This window comes from Buceros rhinoceros, unplaced genomic scaffold (assembly GCF_000710305.1).
Source record: "Buceros rhinoceros silvestris isolate BGI_N320 unplaced genomic scaffold, ASM71030v1 scaffold19551, whole genome shotgun sequence".
Lineage (NCBI taxonomy): Eukaryota > Metazoa > Chordata > Aves > Bucerotiformes > Bucerotidae > Buceros > Buceros rhinoceros.
The window spans coordinates 1-20145 of record NW_010396199.1 but is presented as its reverse complement, the minus strand read 5'-3'; the positions used below and the strand labels follow the sequence as shown (position 1 = coordinate 20145).

General features: G+C 35.1%; 1 protein-coding gene across 1 annotated transcript in view; it reads left to right on the top strand.

Moving 5' to 3' along the window:
* The window catches only part of CTTNBP2 (cortactin binding protein 2), a gene marked incomplete at both ends in the record, with an annotated part of 30107 nt that extends 10950 nt beyond the window's left edge, over positions 1-19157 (top strand). The window contains 8 exons of the mRNA XM_010145840.1: positions 2104-2307; positions 7254-7353; positions 10325-10475; positions 11603-11857; positions 14968-15085; positions 17471-17746; positions 18572-18667; positions 19078-19157. Of these exons, the coding sequence (XP_010144142.1) occupies positions 2104-2307; positions 7254-7353; positions 10325-10475; positions 11603-11857; positions 14968-15085; positions 17471-17746; positions 18572-18667; positions 19078-19157 (1280 nt within the window). The remainder of the gene's footprint in view (positions 1-2103; positions 2308-7253; positions 7354-10324; positions 10476-11602; positions 11858-14967; positions 15086-17470; positions 17747-18571; positions 18668-19077) is intronic.
* Between the last annotated feature and the right edge of the window lie 988 nt (positions 19158-20145).

The following is a 20145-nucleotide window of genomic DNA, read 5'->3' as shown; positions in this document are numbered from 1 at the left end:
TTTTCAATAAGGAAGGGAACCCAGAAATACTATTCATATTATAAAACTGCTTGGCAAAGTGAACTTCATGCTTAAAACTTAGTATCAGGCTCCCCAAATAGTTCCAATATAACTTGGACAGAGAATGTTAGCGTCTAGAGTGCCACCAAGCAACATCCACTATCAGTTAACTACCATGGCAATACGGTAAAACCTACACCAGTACCATTTTAACAACACTTATGTATGTATAAATATATATATATCAACAGCTGCAGCACAGTTTGTTTCAAAGAACAGCAATAAAAACACTTTTATAATAGAAGGAAAGAACAAAAGTTATTCTTCAGACCTTTGGAGTTTTTGTAAGAGGTAACTGTTTTCAAGTATTTAAAGTGGAAATAAATATATTATTTTTTTACCACTGAGAGGATGCAGTTTACTTTGTAAGTTGCTTATTTTTTTTACAAACTTCAGAAAACCCTCAAAACCCTCTGTTTGCAAACATTGAAGAAACAAATATTAGTAAGAGTATTAATAGTTAGAAGGTAGCTTCAGAACTGAAGTTATATGAAGATGGATAGAGTTAACTTTATAGTTTATCATTGATTTAAAGTTGGATTTATAAGGTAACTTCATAGCTGCAGTGATGACTTCTTATAGTTGATATCAAATAAATAAGTTGAATAATAAGCTTACATTGTGAAAATATTGCAGATACATTTCCTTTACATACTGAACCAATAAACTTAATATGAAATGACAAATTTACCTTACTTTAGAAACAAATACTCCAAGCATTTATTTTTTTTTTGTTCTTCGTTGGGCCTGCTCAGATGATGGGTTCTTGTTTAAGTCTGGACCTTAATTAAAATTTGTCCAGATCTTGCAAGGTTTCTACAGAATTCTACTGGGAACTTACATAATTAATTTTGGTTTTCCAAAATGCGAAGCAGATCATCCCAGCATGGTAGAGCTACTGCCACATACTTTTCTGAGTTCTATGTGCTGGAGGTTGGATAGCACTTTCATCAGCTTGATAGAGCTGACAGTAATGCCCTGAAAGCTTCTCTTCAAGTCTTGGGTGTTGCAGAACCACAGTAAAAGCAGCGTAAACTTGCTTTGTATTGTCAGCTTTCAGCCTCACATAGTTGCTTACACGTGGCCACAGAATACAAAGTTGTTTATGAAAGAGGGAAATATAATGTGGATTTCCTAAAAGTAATAGCAAAAAAAAAGAAAAAAAATTCTTTCTCCTGTTTTCTCTTGCAGTCCTTGATCAAGGAAGAATGCACAAAATATTCTATGCCTTATGCAGCAAACTTCATATTCTTAACAAACTCCCTACTAAAGCTGATAAGTAATAAACAGACATTTAACCAAGATAACTCCTAAGTTTTCAAAGCTTTGAATTGAATATTATTTTTTAACAGGGTGACTTGAAAGCTTTCATTCATAGATTTTATATAACCTGTTATTCATTCATACTGGAACATTTTAAAATATATTGTTTAAGTATTGCTGAATAAAAGGAACATTACCTTAAGGTACAGTTCAATAACAAATATATTTATTTCTTCTATTGTAATTGTGTAAATGATTTCTCCTTTTTTTGCAAACTTATTGAAAGGCACTTAAAATTGTTGAGGGCTCTCTGTGCAATTTATCTGTATAACTGCAGGTGAGATATGAACACGAAACTTGCACTAGGAGTGTAAAGGAGTGAAATTTCATATGAAAAGTATTTTGTTTTGGAAATCTTTCTTTAGACACTTTAAAAAACCTTCCCAGCATATCAGCAATTAAATTAAGACTTGTAGAAAACTTTTGGTAGTTTCTGAATTTTAATAATGTAAATTTTTTTGAGAAGTCCAGCTGCTACAACAGTTCATACCAAGTTTCACGTTAACCTTTGTAATAAAATCCTGTTCATTTGCATTGGCAGCTGTCACCCCTGTATGCAGGTCTTATTTTTCAGAATGCCTTCAAAGCACCATCTAAAATTTGTGTAAAACTAACAAATAGTGCAATTTTGAAGATCATTCTTAATTTTTAAAAGAACACAGAAAATGCAGAGCTTTATTTATGTGTCTTCCCTCTAACTTCTGTTGCTTTAACACACAGGCTGGTCTTCCTCCTTAACCCCTTTGTTAACAAGTGGTGGTCCTGTCCCCCTGGGTGGCAGGCCCACCCTTCTTCACCAAGCTGCTGCCCAGGGAAATGTCACTTTATTATCAATGCTGCTTAATGAAGAAGGACTGGACATTAATTACTCTTGTGAAGATGGCTATTCTGCCTTGTATTCTGCTGCTACAAACGGACATACAGGTAAGTGATACCAAGTTTTGTTATGGCATTCATGTGAAATAGTGAAAGCTTATTTCATAAGTTTTTAATATTAAATTAGATCAAATGCATTTTTTTTTAAATACAAAGTTGATACTGAGATATATAGATTATATGACAAAAGTCATAGTATAGCATATATATATCAGTGGTGCGTCTGGAGGCAGAATTCTGGATCACAGAAAGCATTCTTGCTTGTGGTAATTTTGCAGGAACATCCATTCTAATTCTCCCCTCTCTTCCTATAAAAAGCCACTAGATATCATCACCTCACGTTCTGTGACAAACTAAACCCTTTTGTAGCAAAGGCAACTTGAAAGAAAGAACTTTCCACTGCAGGAAGTAAGCAGGAAAGAATAGGTCATCACCAGTGTTTTTGATCTCCAGCAGTGGTGCAAATGATGGACGGTGGTTTCAGAGTGCTGTGTTACTTGGAAAATAAAATGAACTGTCTCTGGTTTTGAACTAGATGAAATAGCCTTAGTTTGTTCTGTAGGCTCTACCTGAGATAGTGAACATTTTTCTTTTCACCACTACCCCAAACCTCAGTCTCAAGGAGGTAGTATCTCTAAATCTTCCAACAGACAGTTTTCATATTTTATGAGTATATTTATGAAATGAGGCAAATACATTAGTAACAGATGCAGACTGCATGGATACAAACTCCAAGCAATAATTTTAAGACTGTTAACATAAGACTCTTGAACGGCAGCTTTTGTCGGTACATGTTACTGCATTTTTTTCTACTTACATAAAAATCTCCCAGATTATTCTTATATTGCAAATAATATCATTATGCTGTTTTGGACACTAAAGATGAAATCCAGCAAAACCAATGACAAAGATTACATTAAATTTTAGTGAAGTCAAGATTTTATTTCACAGTAGAAGGTGGAACATGGTGCCTTTAAAGCCACCTCTTTCAAGAGTACTTTGTGGGTTTATTTAACAGTGTATTTGTTAGTGACACAATTGGAAAACCCTAATCCAGTGTTCAAAATAGTATTTACAGAGACTATTTTATTATTTTACACAAGTATTTTTAAAGTCAAAGTAAAGTTAGGATCCTAAATCCATAGCTAGGCAGATAGTGTACATTAGTCATCTTGTATTCCTAAAATGTTTGAAAGCAAATGCCTTGATTTTCAGTGACAGTTATGAAGCACCTCTTACTGACAGCAATTGGCAATTTGGTTTCTTGTTTATTGTCAAAATTTCAAATAAGAGAGGCACTTGACAGAAGTGTGAAAACACAGTAATAAACACAAACACGTGTTTGCATTCTGTAATCGTTAGTATCTTTTACTTTTTAAGATAAAAAATGTATTACAATGGTTTTAGTGTTGCTCTTCTATTTATAGTTGACAAGAGTCAATGAGAGAATCACAGAGCAGCAGTATTTATGTCTCCTTAATACATTAGATGAAAATTGAGAGGAGTAGATTTATAATATTTTTGGAGAAAGGTTTCTGTGCTTAATTTTAACATATAATCCTTTCTTTTTTCAATCCTTGCAGTTGATTCCCAAGTGCATGGATAGATGCACTTCACTCTTCAAAGTGGAGACTTTTAAAAACAATTTCTTGAAAAAATATATATTCTAAAGATAGGAAGTATAAAGATAAATCTCTGTTTTAAAAAAGTCCTTTTTAATAGCTTTTTTTAACTAACCAGGTAGAAAGAAATTACACTAATGTAATTTTAAGAAGGATAAAATAATTTATTTTACAAAATTTTCCATTGCATTGAGTAGGATTGTAGTGATAAGTTACTGTCTTTTGGCTGTTTTTCTTCTCCTTAGACTCATAAAATGATTAAAGTTGGAAAAGACCCTTAAGATCCTCAAGTCCAACTGTAAGACTTAACACATAAGCTTAACGTGGTGGGCGATTGCACCATGATTTATTTTATTGAGAATACTTTCAAACTGAAGCTAGTGACTAAACACATTTGGAGGTTTCCAGGACCCCTTGTTTCTCCCAAGTCAGCTAATCAGATAATCTGATTTCTTGTGAGAAATAGTTGGCCAGAAGAAGAAGGTCACTCTAGACTTGTTAAGAACCAGCATAGTGAGTACCTTCCTTCAGAAATAAACACTGTGTTGCAGAGAGTTTGAGACGAGTGGAAAGTGAACTATCTCCACACTTTTTCAGTAAAGAAATAGAGTGTTTGAGATGCGTAGATAACTAGAGGATGGTAAAGCAAATTGTAAACAGCATGATGGAGGCAGCTGTTACGTGCTGTCAGCCCAGTCTGTAGAGAAAATTGAGTTACACAAGAAAAGAGAGCACTCAAATATTCTTTGCAAAATGTGTAGCCTTCCTGTTCATAAACAGTTGCCTTTTGAGAGCTGCAGCTGACGTATTTTCCAGTACATGAAGCTCATAACAGCTGCTTTGTTTCGTGCACACACTGTCCCCAATTCTGTAGGTCTGAGAGAGAGAAGTTCACCCTAAAAATATACACTAAATAATTTCTTTGTGCTTGAATGGGCATGAGGAAATTGTTGATTTTGTCATGTAAGCACTTGATTGGGATAGCTGAACAGATTGTTTTATCAGGTCATCGATCCATTCACAAAGCAGGACCCGCTTCAGTTTATTACGCACTTGGTAATGTGTTCAGTAGTTCATTTAGCTAATATATCTCCATATCTGTATCATGTTGCCAATCTTGACCATTCTCTGCCACACATGAGGTGGTTGAGAAAGACAGATTGAAATAATAAAAGTTCCTGAAACTGAGACATGTGAATGGAATAATAATATCCTTTGGACTTGGATATGCGCTAATCATATGTGTTTATGGTATAATTGATTCTCTTCTATCCTGAGTATTTGGAGGCTGTGGCACCCTGATTAATAGGAAAATCTGGAATGATGTGAGAAGTAGAAAGGAGTGAGGTGCAGAGACATACAGCTACAAGGAGTCATCTCTGCTGAGCCACTGGATGTATCTGCATGGTGTTTCCCAGTACTCTGGAAGAACTAACTACCCAGCTGTGGTGGAGAGCAGTAAAGTCTCCAGGTGTTTGCGCTAATACGCTTCCATGTTTTGCATTTGCTTTGACCAAAGCCTTACCTGAGTGACACATCAATGTCTGTCTTATGCCTGCCCTTGCACCCACTCCTCTCCACTGCTGATTACTTTTGCGGCAGACAGCAGTGAACTGGAGTTAATGAGCCTTGACCCAAAGTACCTTCCACAAATCCCAACCAAAAGTCCATCCAGAGGACCCAAGCTCCTTAGAGATTATTGCTCTTTTACTTGATATGCCACCGCAACAGATCATGTAGAGCTTAGTAGCTCACATGGTATGCCTTATGAAAGTAGCTGTATTTCTTCATGCTTGGACCTATCCCTGAGAATAAAAAGCTTTCAGTGATCTTCACCAGAAAGTGTTTTCACATAGATAGGCTATTGTCTGGATGATCTGCCAATCAGTAATTGTGAGTTAATCATACCTCTCTAGAAAGGGAATTTTGTTCTGTGTGTTCTTTGTGGCTTTTGCATGGCTAATACATGCTTTAAGAAGAAACCAAAGAGCCAAATATTTGAAACTGCTAAATTTTTTTCTACAGCCTTCATAAACTTGAGAAGTATTTTAGGATGTAAAGCAGGAATCTGTCTTTTCGAGTTAATTGTTTAATATAAGACTGGGATTGACAATGGAGAGAGGAAAACAGTATATGTCATTGTTAGCAGAGTATTTTTTCTGTTACAAAGTGATTATTATCTTACAAATGGAAATACTAGGTAGGGTTATTTAACTGAGAGCTTCTTTATGACTTAAAAACTTTATTACAGATAAATTCCTGGTAGCTGATCCTGACAACCAACTTTTCTAAAAAAACAACTCATTTCAGATTAGAGGACTTATTTAAAATTTTAAGAATCTTAATTTACAATACAATAATTTACAATGTTTTAAAATCTTACTTCTTAATGTTAAATTATTTATGCAATCAACACCACAACATCTGTATTAATATTTTAAAGAATTGTAACAGGAGTAAATACGTTCAGGATTGGCTTATATTAGTCAGATTTCTAAATCATTCTATATATATATTTCTGTTATCTAGAGATAAGCTTCGCTAGCAAAGCTTGGCTCCAGGATCTTACCAAGTGCTGAGACAGAGCGCGTTAAGCTTGCTCAGAAATCAGGTCAGGAGTTTGTAACTGGTGTTCTGTCTGAGCTTATTTTCAAAGTAGTAGTTTCAACTACAGAAAGACTTGGTTTATTTTGGTCTAGAACTGATTTCAAGAATATAGAGCAGATTAAGTATTTTCTTCAAACTTAATTGCATCAAATGATACTCCAATTTGCAGTTGAAAAGCAGTCTAATTACTATGTGATTAATTATCTTAATTTAGCTGTAGGATGGTGGAATCAGGCTGGTACTATTTTTAACCTGTCATTTTGAATATCTATGAATGGGAATGGTTTGGGGAGGTTTGTCAGCTTAATTTATTTGTCATTGCAATCCCAAGTCCATGTCCTAAAACAAGGCTGGCCAGTGTGTTGCTTGAGTTATGTGGACCTTGTGTGAATTCCCCCTGTGGCTGTCATATTTGGGATGTGCCACGTGAGTGCCAGTGGGACTGTGCTGCCTTTAGGGACTAATGGATAATTCAGATTACCCACTTTGGAGGCAAATTAGCTAACACTGTGGGAGTAGCCAGCAATGGGCACGTGTTTGGATCCCAGCAGAACCAAGGCCTTTCTTGCAGAAGAGTGGTGGTGCCCCCAGGGAGTCAATTGTTACCTGTCTCCTGCAAACTGCTTCCTGAGCTTCTACTTCGGTTTGCTAAGGTGTGTGATGTAGAGCCAAAAAGGCTGCCTGCTGTTGTCCCTTGAGCAGGCTTTAACTTCTCAGAGTTTTAACCACTTGTTTTTGTTGCTTTTGTTTTTGTTCAATTTATAGATTGTGTGAGATTGCTGCTGACTGCAGAAGCACAAGTTGATGCTGCTGATAAAAATGGCTTTACACCCTTGTGTTCAGCAGTTGCTCAGGGACATGTCAAGTAAGTGAAGTCCTAAGATACTGTCTGTTAACTATTACTCAACTATGTACTCTTTACATTACTATATATACTTTTTTTATTACATTACTGCAGCATTCTTTGGTATAAATGCATTTAATTCTAATTTCTTGAAAGCATCTACGGAAATTCATATTCATATGCGATTGAGTTTTTAATATATTCTGTTTGGTTTATTTCCAGTTGTAGTTCTTAAGGCTACAAGAATGTGTATTCTTAGTAACCACAATATGACATTGGTCTACATGGGTGTCATACCTTCGGATTTCTTAACTTTCTTTGAGTTATCAACTGTAATACGGGATTAACAGAGGGAGGAAAGAAGTTATTTTTTGCACTGATTTTTTGAAGCATAGAGAACTATGAATATTATATTCAGAGACAAAAGAACATTTATCTGAGTATTCTCCTAAGTGATACAGCATCAAATGCTTTAAACAACAAAACAGGTTTTTTTAAGGTTTAAGTTGTTTTGTTTCAGTATCTCTGAAAAAACAAAAATTATGTATGAGTCAATATTTCTAAGAACTTTCTTCAAAAATGTAGTTGCAGTAATTTCCTTCTATTTTTTTTAAGCTCCTAATTTTATAAAGATTGGTGTTTTATGACAGCATGATTGGAAAATTTTGTCATCTTTTCATACTGAGATCCAGTACACAACAGTTCATCCACATCATTGGTTTTTATCTCCCTTCATCAGAGGAGCTGAAGTCTGATGTTGCATTTCTGCTCTGCTGCTTTACTGTATATCATAGAATCATAGGAATTAGAACTGAAAGTTGGAAGCAAACATTAGATAACCTCTTTGGAGCATTCTTATCTAGATAAAATTGTTTTACAAATGCAAAGAGTCTTAAAGAACACGACTAGGAATCTTTATTACAGACTTTACCTTTGGTTTTGCTTATCTTTCAGTTTCTGATTCTTTCAATGTTGCATTTTACTATTTTTAAGGATGTTACTCTGATATAGTAACATGTAGGGGTCAGAGTCTTGGAGCGTTATTATATTGTGATAGGCCCTGACCAGCAATGAGGAAGAGTGGGTTCCCTGTCCTTCTCATGGTCTTCTGTGAGTATATAAGGCTCATTGAAGATACTTGCCACTTCTTAGACAACTTCAAGCTTATCAACTAATGGACATCCTGTACTGGAAGTCTTAATCCAGAGGTACCAGATTCCCATTAGGTGTTTTGAGCACAGAAATACATATCTAGTTAAACGTTTCAGCATTTTACATAAAATCTGTAGAAGTTACATGTGACTTGATAAGAGAAACCAAAAATACACTCTTCATATTGTCTCACTAAAATAAATATCTTAGACTTTGTTTAGATATGAAGCTATTTATTTCTCTGACTTACCCTCACAACACTGCTCTATACTTATCTGCTGTGTTATGATATTGCAGACTTTATGTTCTTTTTCCCTTAAAGTTACTTAAGTACTATGATATCTCTATACAATTTTCTTGCGTTCACTTTTTTTAGAGACAAAACATGAATGGAATTGTATAAGTGAGCATGGAATAATAACAGGGCCAGCCAAAAATATCAGAGAGACTGTAATTGCTTCAGGCTGTTTAATTTGTTGGTTGCTTCAAAGTTCTGGCTCAGAAAAATTCTGTAATAGGCAGAATTTGGGGCGAAATATAGTCTGTCCCCTTTCAAGTATTGTGTTGCGTAGTCCATGTTACTTGTGCTATGACACTAAAAATCTGGGGTTAACGACAGCACTGAACTGCTGTCAATTACACAGTACTTGTCTATGATAGATTTGCTAGCCAGTCCCCTGCAACATGTTCATTAACTTTGTACCTGAACTGAGACAACACTGTTATATGGTCAGAAGAAAAAGAAAAAAAAATAAAAAAGGCCTTTTTTTGAAGCTGTTCGGTAATATCATCAATTCAGAAAATGCTTTTAGGAGGAACTTCCAAAATAATTTTCCGTGTGATCTGGGCCAGGCTGATCTTGAGGTGGAAAGTCGATGTAGCATTTCCAGGATCATTGAATACAATGCAAAATAACAAAAGTGGTATTTTTAATGCAGCAAATTTAAAACTCAACTTGAGTTGATTTATGGAGGTGTCTCATCATGAGCCCATCTTAAGATGACTTTTGTGACTTTATGATTAGGATACATGTTCAAAATTTGATAAGGCAGAGCGTTACTTTTATTTGTATTTTTTCCTGTTCATTTGACCATTTTCAGAAAGCGCAGCGAAGTGATTCATCTTAATGTTATGTGGTTTACTCTTCTAAAATTGTGCATTTTATCTTGCACGATTGATTTTTCTAACTAAATTAAAACTTAAGAAAAAGAGATTTTTGTTTAAATACTTGTGATAGAGAGTTACCTTTGTTTACAATCCTTGCTTGAAATGCAGAGGGAATAGACTGGCATTAAGATTTTTCTAAAGTCTTGAGAGTTGTTGAAAAGCTGGGTTTGCTAAAGGAAAGGGAGCCAACCCTGGCACAAGAACCAGGAAGAAAGCTGGACTTACTGCTACAGCGTTATGAGGAAGTACACTCCCTTGGGCAAGTGTCCCTTTTTTTGGTATCTACAGTTAGTCCTAGTCCTTCTTTTTTTTCTCTTTTTATTTTTAAAATTTTTAAAAATATCAATAATCAGAAAATAAATGCTACTTTTTTGGGGTTTTTCTTAAGCAACTGTCATCAAGTTTTTATTACTCATGAAATTAAATGGTTTACATTCATAGTTTTTAAATGCAGCTACAGCAGTTTAAGATTTACAGTTTAAAGTCACCTGATTTTCTGTCTTTATACCTATGTATAAAATTATACCTTATACTTGTGTATATGTGATAGATGCAATCACAGGTGAATCTGTATGTATAAAATCAGTACTTTATAAGAAAAAAAGTTGTAAGTTATAAAGAGGCTTTGGATGTCAAACATAAAATTATCTTACTACCTTATTCTTTGCTGTAGGTGTGCAGAATTATTAATTATGTATCAGGCTGATATTAACCATGCTGCTGAAAGAGGACAGACACCTTTGTACCTGGCCTGTAAAAATGGAAATAACGATTGTATTAAGCTCTTGTTGGAAGGTGGAGCAGATCGAACTGTAAAAACCAGTGTAAGTTAATAGAGTTTCTTATGTTAAAGTACCTAGTGTAGTACTGAATAACAGTTATCTGCTAGGAAATGTTTACATTAAAATATTTATCTAAAGTTCTCTTTAAAGCTGGAATAAACCATGTAATTTGAAATTAATATTTTGTTCTTTTCAGTATACTTTCTGGGGTTTTTTGACTTTCTATTGTGTAAAATCTCCTAAATTATGTGATTTCCATACCGTTTCAAGTATTTCAGATTCCACTTGCAGTTTGCTGCAGACTTTTCTTCAAGCACTGGATTTGCAAAACAGAACTTTTCTCTTTTGACATACTTTCAAGGTGGAGAAGTGGAGATAGGGATTTTGCTTCCACCTTTTATGTTAGGATGCGTTATTGTTGTTCTTGAGGGGACAACAGCCTCAAATTCGTCAGCCAGTATTGTAAAGTCTCATATATCACAAATGGGAGAATATGGCAAAAACATTTGTATCTACAGGAGAAAGGGAGGACTGTCTCAGAATTAACATCAAGGTGTCACCCTTTTCAGGTAGTTTCCTGAAGTTTTTCTTAAGACTTTGATGTAAATGTGGGATATAGGCTGTCCAGAAACACAGCACAAAGAGTATTAGCCTTGCAGTGCATTCTGCTTCTCTACTGCACTGGATTTTTTTGATTCATTTATTTTGGATTTGGGAAGTAAATCTATTTGACTTGAAGTGAGAGAAAGTTATAATGTCAAAACCATGAAAATATCTGACTGATAAATTGATTAATGCATCACAAAACAAATTACTGATCATTAGAATCGAGTTAGTTTGATACTTGATAAGGAAACAGTTTATTAACAGCTTGTGAAGTCCTATGTCACTTAGACTCTTCTAAAAATTTCAAAGTCTCTGTCTGTTGGACAGAAGTCTCTGTCCTTGGAGAAAGCTGTTTTCTTTCTACCACATTTCCTTCCTTCACTTTCTTCCACCCCAAACACATACAAGCAACTCTGTTTTCCCAAAGGATTATTATGCCACTATTGCTTATCTTTCTGACTTCAAAACAGAGACTTCCATTCAGATTCATTGCTGGTATAAGTTCTGCAAACATTTTTCTACGTGTTTGGTGGGAATATGTTTTTTGCTTTTGTTTTTCTTAGGATGGCTGGTCACCAATTCATGCAGCAGTGGATTCTGGTAATGTTGACAGTCTCAAGCTCCTTATGTACTACGAAGAGCCAAACAATGGGAACTATTTGACTGATGCAGAGCCTAATTTAGACTACTTTGATTTGGAGAAGAGAGAAGACAACTGTAGCAATAGAGTAAAGCCTGTTATTTCTGCAGATCTCATCAACCATGCTGACAAAGAGGGTTGGACTGCTGCCCACATAGCAGCTTCAAAAGGCTTTAAGGTGAGTCTATGTGAACAAGTTACAGTAACCTGATAGAATTTAGGCAAGATAAATCCTTTTTTGTCTCCAAAGAACTGAAACTTAGATGTCAAATCTAAGTTTGTTATCTAGTGTAATGTCACGCTTGATTTAACAGAGACAAAGAGGTACTTCCAGTGGACAGTTTAACCCAGAAGCTAGGTGTCAAATGGGGTGAACTGTCATATTTAAATGCCTATTTCTTTTGGGACAACAATAAAAAGAGAAAACATGGTTATTTGAGATCCAGATTTTCAAAGTCAAGATGAGGTGAATCCTACCCTAAATGCCAGTTTATTCTGTGTCTTGTACTTACAGATACTAGCTGGACATAGTTTCCAGTTACAGTTAGGGATGATTTAACTATGAACAGTTTTTTCCTGTGGGAGGGAGGAGAGGAAAATAAATTTGAGAATCAGATTTGTGCAGTAATACATTGTTAATTTTTTTTTTTTTGGCCGGGGGGAAACAGCCTTTTTAGCAGGTAGTGAAAAAGTTTTGGGATGGCTGGGATAACTGATGACATGGAAAATGACCTGACAGGTCTTACTGATGAAAACCAGGAAGATTTCTGGGAATTTGAGATGACTTGATGGATTTGACATCAGAAGCTTTACACTTCTAACACCAAGTGTTTAAAGAATTTTTTTTCTTTTTTTATAACAGCTGTCAGTCAGATCTTATTGTGAAACTTTTACCCAGGGAGAAAATAGAGGATACTAAACACAGAAGAGAGTGACTTTTAGGAAAATGTATTCCAAATTCAAAAATCAGCTTGTGATTACGTGCCTAATTCAATGTTTATCATTATGTTTGCTCTTTTTCCTGATAAATTTACTATGATAATTTAAAAATAGGCACAAATTTAAGACTCAGTTTATCAAATTATGGGGTTTTTTAGGAACAAGTCACTGCTTGCTCAGCATTTGGCATTACAGAGTCAGTGTTTCAATACCTGTGTCTGTTAGGCAGGTAGACTCTTATTTCACTTTCCACTCATTTGAATTTAGATGGAGTTAAGGTATTTGTTATAGTCTGCAAATACCTAAATAGTGTGCAGTACGTTGCTTCTTTCTGCAATAATCTCAGGATCTTGGAAGCTAGGTTTTATTTACTGTCTAAAAGAGGCTTTGGCAAGTGTTCTCTCTGAAGGCTCTGACACTGGAAGTCTTCGCGTATGCCTTTCATGAATAACTCATGGTTTTGACTTTCTGAGCACATTACAAGTCAACTGTTTAATAAGATCTCCATTGAGGCTGGAAAGTGTTCTCTTAGGTGTTGGAGGCAACATACAGATGGCAATCAGATCCCTGGTTTTGCAGATACTTTTTATAACCGTTTTTGATTAAATGCATTTGACTCAGAGATGTTGAGGACATTAAGAACCTGAAGAAAGCTTAATAGCTGTCTTTGAGTACTGTTAACACTTCAACTTCATTCTCTAATCTTATCTGCGCTGCATGTCACTCATGACACTACAGGATAGTTGCATATAAGCAGTGCTGGCACTCACACTTCAAAATTGGTAGGTGCCATTCCTTACAGACTAATTTTGCTAGGGCTTCTTAGCTGCTATTTCACAGGCAACACAGCCAAGAAAACTTCTCCTTTTACTCAGGAAATAAACCTCATTTCTTTGTTCTCTCCACTTATTTCTTCCCTCTTTACTTGCCACTTTAAGCCTCATGGTTAGTCATCTGCCTTCTGCTGTCTTTGCCATTCGTTGCACCCATTTGAGAGTTAACTTACTAACCTGGCAAGAAAATACAGGTTTTTTTCCCCTGGTTAATTTTCTTCTGACAAAGTTACTGAGGTAATTGTGTTTTTAGAAGTTTTTACAAGTGCTGGAACCAAGTCTGGTAAAATTTCATCTCCCAGGGAAGTATAGCTTGAATGACTGTTATGTTTATGAAAGGTGTCAGAATATTAGGTATATTGATAAAAGTCTTCCTGTTAGAACAGCTATAAAGTAGGTAACAGCAGCCAAAGCTGCAACAAACCACTGTTTTGAATCTAATAGTTGCTTCTCTGAATTTTCAAGGTTTGGTTTCTCTGCTATGGATAACCCCAGAGGTTATCAACACAGCATTAACGAGTATCATTCCTCATGCTGTCTTTTTTTAGTATGGATATCTGTCCTTGAAAGGCAAAAGACAAAGCTTTCATGAAGGCCACCTGTATTGTTGCTGAATGGGGGATCATTAGAATTAGGGATTTAATCACTTTTCTGATTGCTGATCAATCAACATTTCAATGTACTTTTGTGAGGGCTTCCCCCTGCCCCTTCCTCCTCCAGCTTGGGAGGATTTATATAATTAATTTTTTTTTCGCGCTACAATATGGTGGTACCAATCCAAATTTATGTGCTAGTAGGTTGTTTCTAATGAATTGTAATGAAATTTTGCTTTTGTTGAGCATGACTTTAAGTCTTTGAATTTTAAGAAGGCATCATGTTGGCATCCCCAAGATGTTTGTGTTCTGACTTTAATAGAAATGTGGTTTTATTTTACAATATTTTTACTGCGCTTGCAGAAATTCAGGTTTGCCTGCCAAAGAAGAGGCTTGCAAGGTGATTTTAAAATGATTTTCTTTTGATGTGTCCCACTTAGATGTCAGGCTACTTGATGAATTGCAAAGTAAAAACTGGCTTTATGGATTGCCACCTGAATAAATTCATTCATTAATCTCTATTAAGCTTTAGAATTGCTTTTTTTAGTGTTGAACATTGAGGCCAAGATGTTCAAAATGGGATGCATAGTTGGGCTTCTATTTCCTGTGTGAATAACTACACCAGTAGCCAGATGTTAAGAATGTCTCATTTCAACTGATCAGTATTTTATGTACTGTAGAAGCCTGGCTATATACATTCTGCTTATTCAAAGTCTTGATTTGAATCTTTCAAGTCTGCTATAAAATATTTTAATCCTGTTTTTGAACTCTGTGAGGAACACCACTTGAACTCTCGTATATTGAAACTGTGTAGCTGACTACCTTTGGAAATGCATATATAAGAATTTTTATTAGGAGTCTAACTCCATATTGGTAGAATGCAGCAAATGAACAAGTAAATAATACAGTTCTTACCTTTGCAGAACTGTCTAGAAATCCTTTGTAGCCATGGGGGACTAGAGGCTGAGAGAAAAGATAAGTGTAATCGAACATTGCATGATGTTGCTACTGATGACTGCAAACATCTCCTAGAAAACTTAAGTAAGTAAATGCTATCAGCGCTATATAAAAATGTTTTCAGTAAAGAGCTTGTGGGACAAAAATGAGAAATATTAAAAGGGTAGTTGTCAGTTTTTTGGTACCATAAAATCAGGTTTTCTTCACCTAGCAAATTTCTATTCTCCAAATTTTGCAAAAGCATATAATAAAATTTTATCAGAGGTTAAGTGACATGTCTTTGGTTTTAAACCGTTTGAACAGATACGTATATTGTACGTGTGCAAACATCCATATTCTCTTAAAATTTCTGAATTGAATATTAGTAATTACTTTTTCTGAAGCTGATATCCTCTTCATATCTTTTCTTGCAGAAAAATCATTTAGTAGTTGATCCCTGTCAAATTTCCTCAGACTAAGACAATCACATAGTCATATCTGAAGCTCTTTTTGGAACATAGTTGTATATTTCACTTGTTTATTGTTGAACGGATTGTTTTATTCTTCAAAGATGTCTTAGAGACAACATCAAACAACTCCATTTTTCCAACATCAATAACTTTGGTCAGAAGATTGTTGTTCTGTTGGAACCCGGCGTCTTCTTCCCTCTCCAAAGTTTTCTCAAAGTTCAGTAGCACAGTCTGACCCGTGTATTTCTTGAGTTATCACTTGCTCCATCCACTCACAAGTTCTGTGTTTTCTGTTTCCCTGAGGGTCAGAAATATTGTCTTTGTAGATTTGTATGCTTTGTATTTATTCACATTTTTGTATTTGCATTGTGGGATATAGGGCTGTGGGTTAATTAAGTTCACTGACTTGACTGATTATCAGCAAATTAGGGAAGATTTCTGTGTGCTGCTTCTGATATTCCTCTTCAGCTATTATAATATCTAGGTTCTTAACTATTTACTGTAGGTGCAGAGGTGAACACCACTCACTTTCTATCAGAAAATCCTCTATCAGACTGAAGCCCATTTCTGATGGCCAAATCTGTAGCTTGTTAAATCAGTGCTCATATTATTTTCATCAGTCCTAGTACCCTGTTACTCTGCTCACGCTTATGAAACCAACTGGTTTTATCAGGTCAGAACCTCTAGACTTCATTTCTCTTCTCTTTCATTTGTTAAGCCTGTAGTTAACATCAGTGCAATCATAATTGGCTTTTTTGCCCCCGTAATATCTGATCTGTGGAAGCTTGGGAACACCACTGTCATCTGGGTATATGCCCCAACAAGCCAAGACAGCATTTTGGGTAAGCTTCTTCACAGCCCATTGAGGTTTCCATTGCAAGGAATTACATCCACATGGGACAGAAGGATGTATTTTAATAGAGCTGAAAGACTAGGGGCCAGGATTGCCAGCTATGCCACAGAGGTCACACTCTGAAATTTGGGCATGAACTGTACCTCTGTCCTGGGGCCTGTTTCTGTGTAGAGAACCCTCTGTGCTTCTTACACAGAGCAGCCCTCTTGCTTATTTCCCTGAGGTCCAGCCATCAGAAGGGCATACATTTCTCACAATCCCACATCTGAAGGATGCCTTTGAGTAATCTTTTTCCTATGGTAGGCTGGTGGGTTTAAATCAGATTTTTTCTGACATCAGAAAAGCTTCATTGGTTTGTATCAGCTGAAGATTTGACTTCTGAACTCAAAAGCAAAACTAAGATCATGTTGCAAGATTTCATAATAAGCTGATATCCTTTTTTGTCGTGTACTTATTTTTCATTTCAGAGATAATTTCTGAAAGGTATTGTTTTAGCATTAAAGTTAGAAATAGTTTCGTTTTCTCATTTAGTCATCTCCATATAGATGGCTGCTTCTCTTGACTTGTATTCCATTTTTCAAGGAGCAAGATTTAAAACTTAATTAAGTTAATTTTATTTCTAGAATGTGCATGTAAATTTCCTCCTTTCTTTTCTCAATGTTTTGTCAAGTTATTCCATAGCAAATTAAATATACACTTCCAAGTTAATTTTCTGACTTAGTTCTTAGCTTTTTATTTAAAGAACATTTGGCTCAGCTGTGTTTTTGACTTGTGCACTAGTGCCAGAAGATTCCTTTCTGTATTGATAATAAAAATGTTCACAACCACAACAAACTGAAATGTTAAGACACTACCCACCATCTGTCTTAATTTATAAGAAATTAGTCTGTAAAGAGGAAATGAAAGATTAAGTATGTTTTCTCTTGTTTCATGTTATTTAAACATAGGAATACCTTTTTTTTGTGACCTAAAAGAAGTTAGATACCTTGATATTTGTTTTTTCATTGCTACTCTGATTTTGTGGTGGTGATCTCTGCTACTTTTCTGTAGCAAGGGTTATTTTGCAGCTTTCCATTGCAATATTAGGTATTTTTGGTCTTTAATAATAGGATCATTTTAATTGGGTTTTACAATATCTCTCATTCTTGGTTTTCTGTTTTTCAACAGATGCTCTTAGTGTACCTGTAAGGATTTCCGTCAGTGGCATTGAACCAGCCCATTGTGGTACAGAGGAATTTGATGCAGAACACACAATATGTACTTTAAATATCCGCAAACAGACATCATGGGATGATTTTTCAAAAGCAGTGACTCAGGCGGTGACAAACCATTTCCAAGCAGTTGCTTCTGTTGGATGGAGGAGCCTAGAAGACCTGTCATTTAATAGTGCTGCAGAATTCAACATTGGCCTCAGTGCAAGCAGTATATTATCTGTCAAACTAGGTATCAATATTGGTGTAAGAAAAGCAAAAACTGGGGGTTTTCTTGAATTTATGAAATTTTGTAAGATAAATGTATCTTTACATTTCTGGATCTTTTAAATCTTAGACTAAAAAAGACCAATACTAGCTATGAAACTTTGAACAGTGCTGGCATGACAGCATTCTTTACTTTTAGCGATGTGTATGGTATGGTTCATTAAGCACTTCAATATCATCTCAGGGACCAGGAGGCCCTATGTTAATTAGCTCTTTACTCAATTTAGTATTGCAGAGGAGAGATCTGTATTACAGGTGCAGCAAAACAATTCAAAGCAAAGCCCACACTACATCTTTACAGTAAATCCAGACTGTAAATCATCAGCACAGTTAGAACAGAACTAATCCTGTTTTATGTAACTTCACGTAACAAGGTAAAACAGAAAAGAGAGATTGCCCGAGATGTGGTAGTAGTAGTAATATTTGCATAGGATACTTAAAATTCGTGTGCTTCATCTTAAATTCCCTTCCCCACTCCACCTGCCCACCACCTCAAAAAAAAAAAACCCCAAAAAAACGTACCTACTCATATTAGACTGAGCAAGTTGTCTTATTTTACTTTTATTTTACATGTAAAGACAGGCTAGCTGTTAAACTTGTGTCCGAATTGGCAGAAAACACTGGTGTCATCAGTCATCTGTCATAGTAGAATGATTTAGTACATCGGACTAGTTTGTCCAATTTGTCAGTGTACGCACACAGTCTTTGTAAGCAAGTGAATATGCTTGGCATAGGGCACTTTATATAGATACACGGAACACCTCTCTCCTATTTTTTTTCTTTTTAACAGGAAACATTTCATGGTCAACAGGCCAGGTTTTTTCCCAGCCACCATGGGACTTCTTGAAGATCAACAGAGCTGAGCATATCACAGTGTTTTTGTTTGGTAATTTTCAATTCATAATTTTCAGTTTTCAGTGTTAAGATGCTCCGTGTGAAATACCTAATTTGTGTATCATTGCTTCTGGTTTTGTTTTTCAGTGTTGCTTTATCCTCAGGAATATCATATTCAATGAATTGTTTAACTACTTGAAAGGGTCTATGAAAATATGCTGGCACATGAAAGCCCTACTAGCTTTTTCAGTTGTGTAGTAGTATCCATTTTACTTATGTCATGGATACTCATGAATCTATGTTGTTAGATAAATATCTTTCATTTCTTCACCATTTCAATTTGCACAGCCTGTAATTTTAGGAGATCACTGTAGAATACTTCCTGAAAAGCATATATATCCATCATACATGCTTATAAATATGAGAGCTTTAGAAAAGTTATTTGTGTATCTCTTTTTAAAGGACCTCAAGAAGGCTGCCTAAACAGTGTGACTTATGCATCTATGATCCATCTTCAGACACTTCAGAATTACCTCCGCTTGGTGAGTACTAAGCTAACTCCACTCTGAATACTATTTATATGTGAAAATACTTCTGTAATAGTATTGACTAAAAAAATTTGATCTTCTACTCTGTGAAAGAACGTCAAGACTTCTAAAAAATGAAATGGGATGAAAGCTGTTATTTTAAAATGAAGTTCCCCCTATATCTTACCCCAATCACTCATGTGAGGGCATTAACTTTCTTCTTTAAATAGCTGCTTGCTGATTAAAAGCTTTCTGATATCTTGTTTCCAAAGTGACTTCATTCTGCTTTTTGAGGGAAAAGTAAATTAAGATAACATTCACGTAAGCAGTTATTTAAGACTTTTGTTATTAGCTTCATATATATCTCCTGCAACTCTTACAATGTATTTAATACCTCAAAATTTAAGCATAATTGGATAATACGAGTTAACTTTCATACATCATTTGTTTTAACATTGCTAATCAATCAAATCAGAATTAGTTTAAAATTTGCATAATTTATGCCGCATCCTTGGGTACTATTTTATGTTGATAGAAGAGCAATTAACGTGCCATAGGTTTCTGATGTATTCAACAATATTGCACAATGATATGAGTGTATTCCCTTACTGACTTTTTAGAAATAGTTTTAGTTATGATAGATGAAATATTTTTTTTCTAATGTATTGATAACCTGATCCCATTTAAACTGAAAATAAAGTCCTTGGTCTAAGTCCTTAAGTCAGCAGTGACTTAAGCTATTCTTTGATTATTTTAACATCATCCTGTTTTTTTATTTTAATTCAAAATCAAGAAAATATTTGTGACTCCTAAACTCATCCTTCCTATATGATTTTTTTCAAGTTTTAATGATCGTTCTAATGACAAAACAGCTTTTCGTGTAGTTTTACAAATCATAATGTAAATTTATCAGTATATGTCCAAAATATTGTATGCAAATATTGCCTTTTTTGAAAGTAATACAGTAAGGATTACCAAATCCAGTAATGCAATAATAAATAAT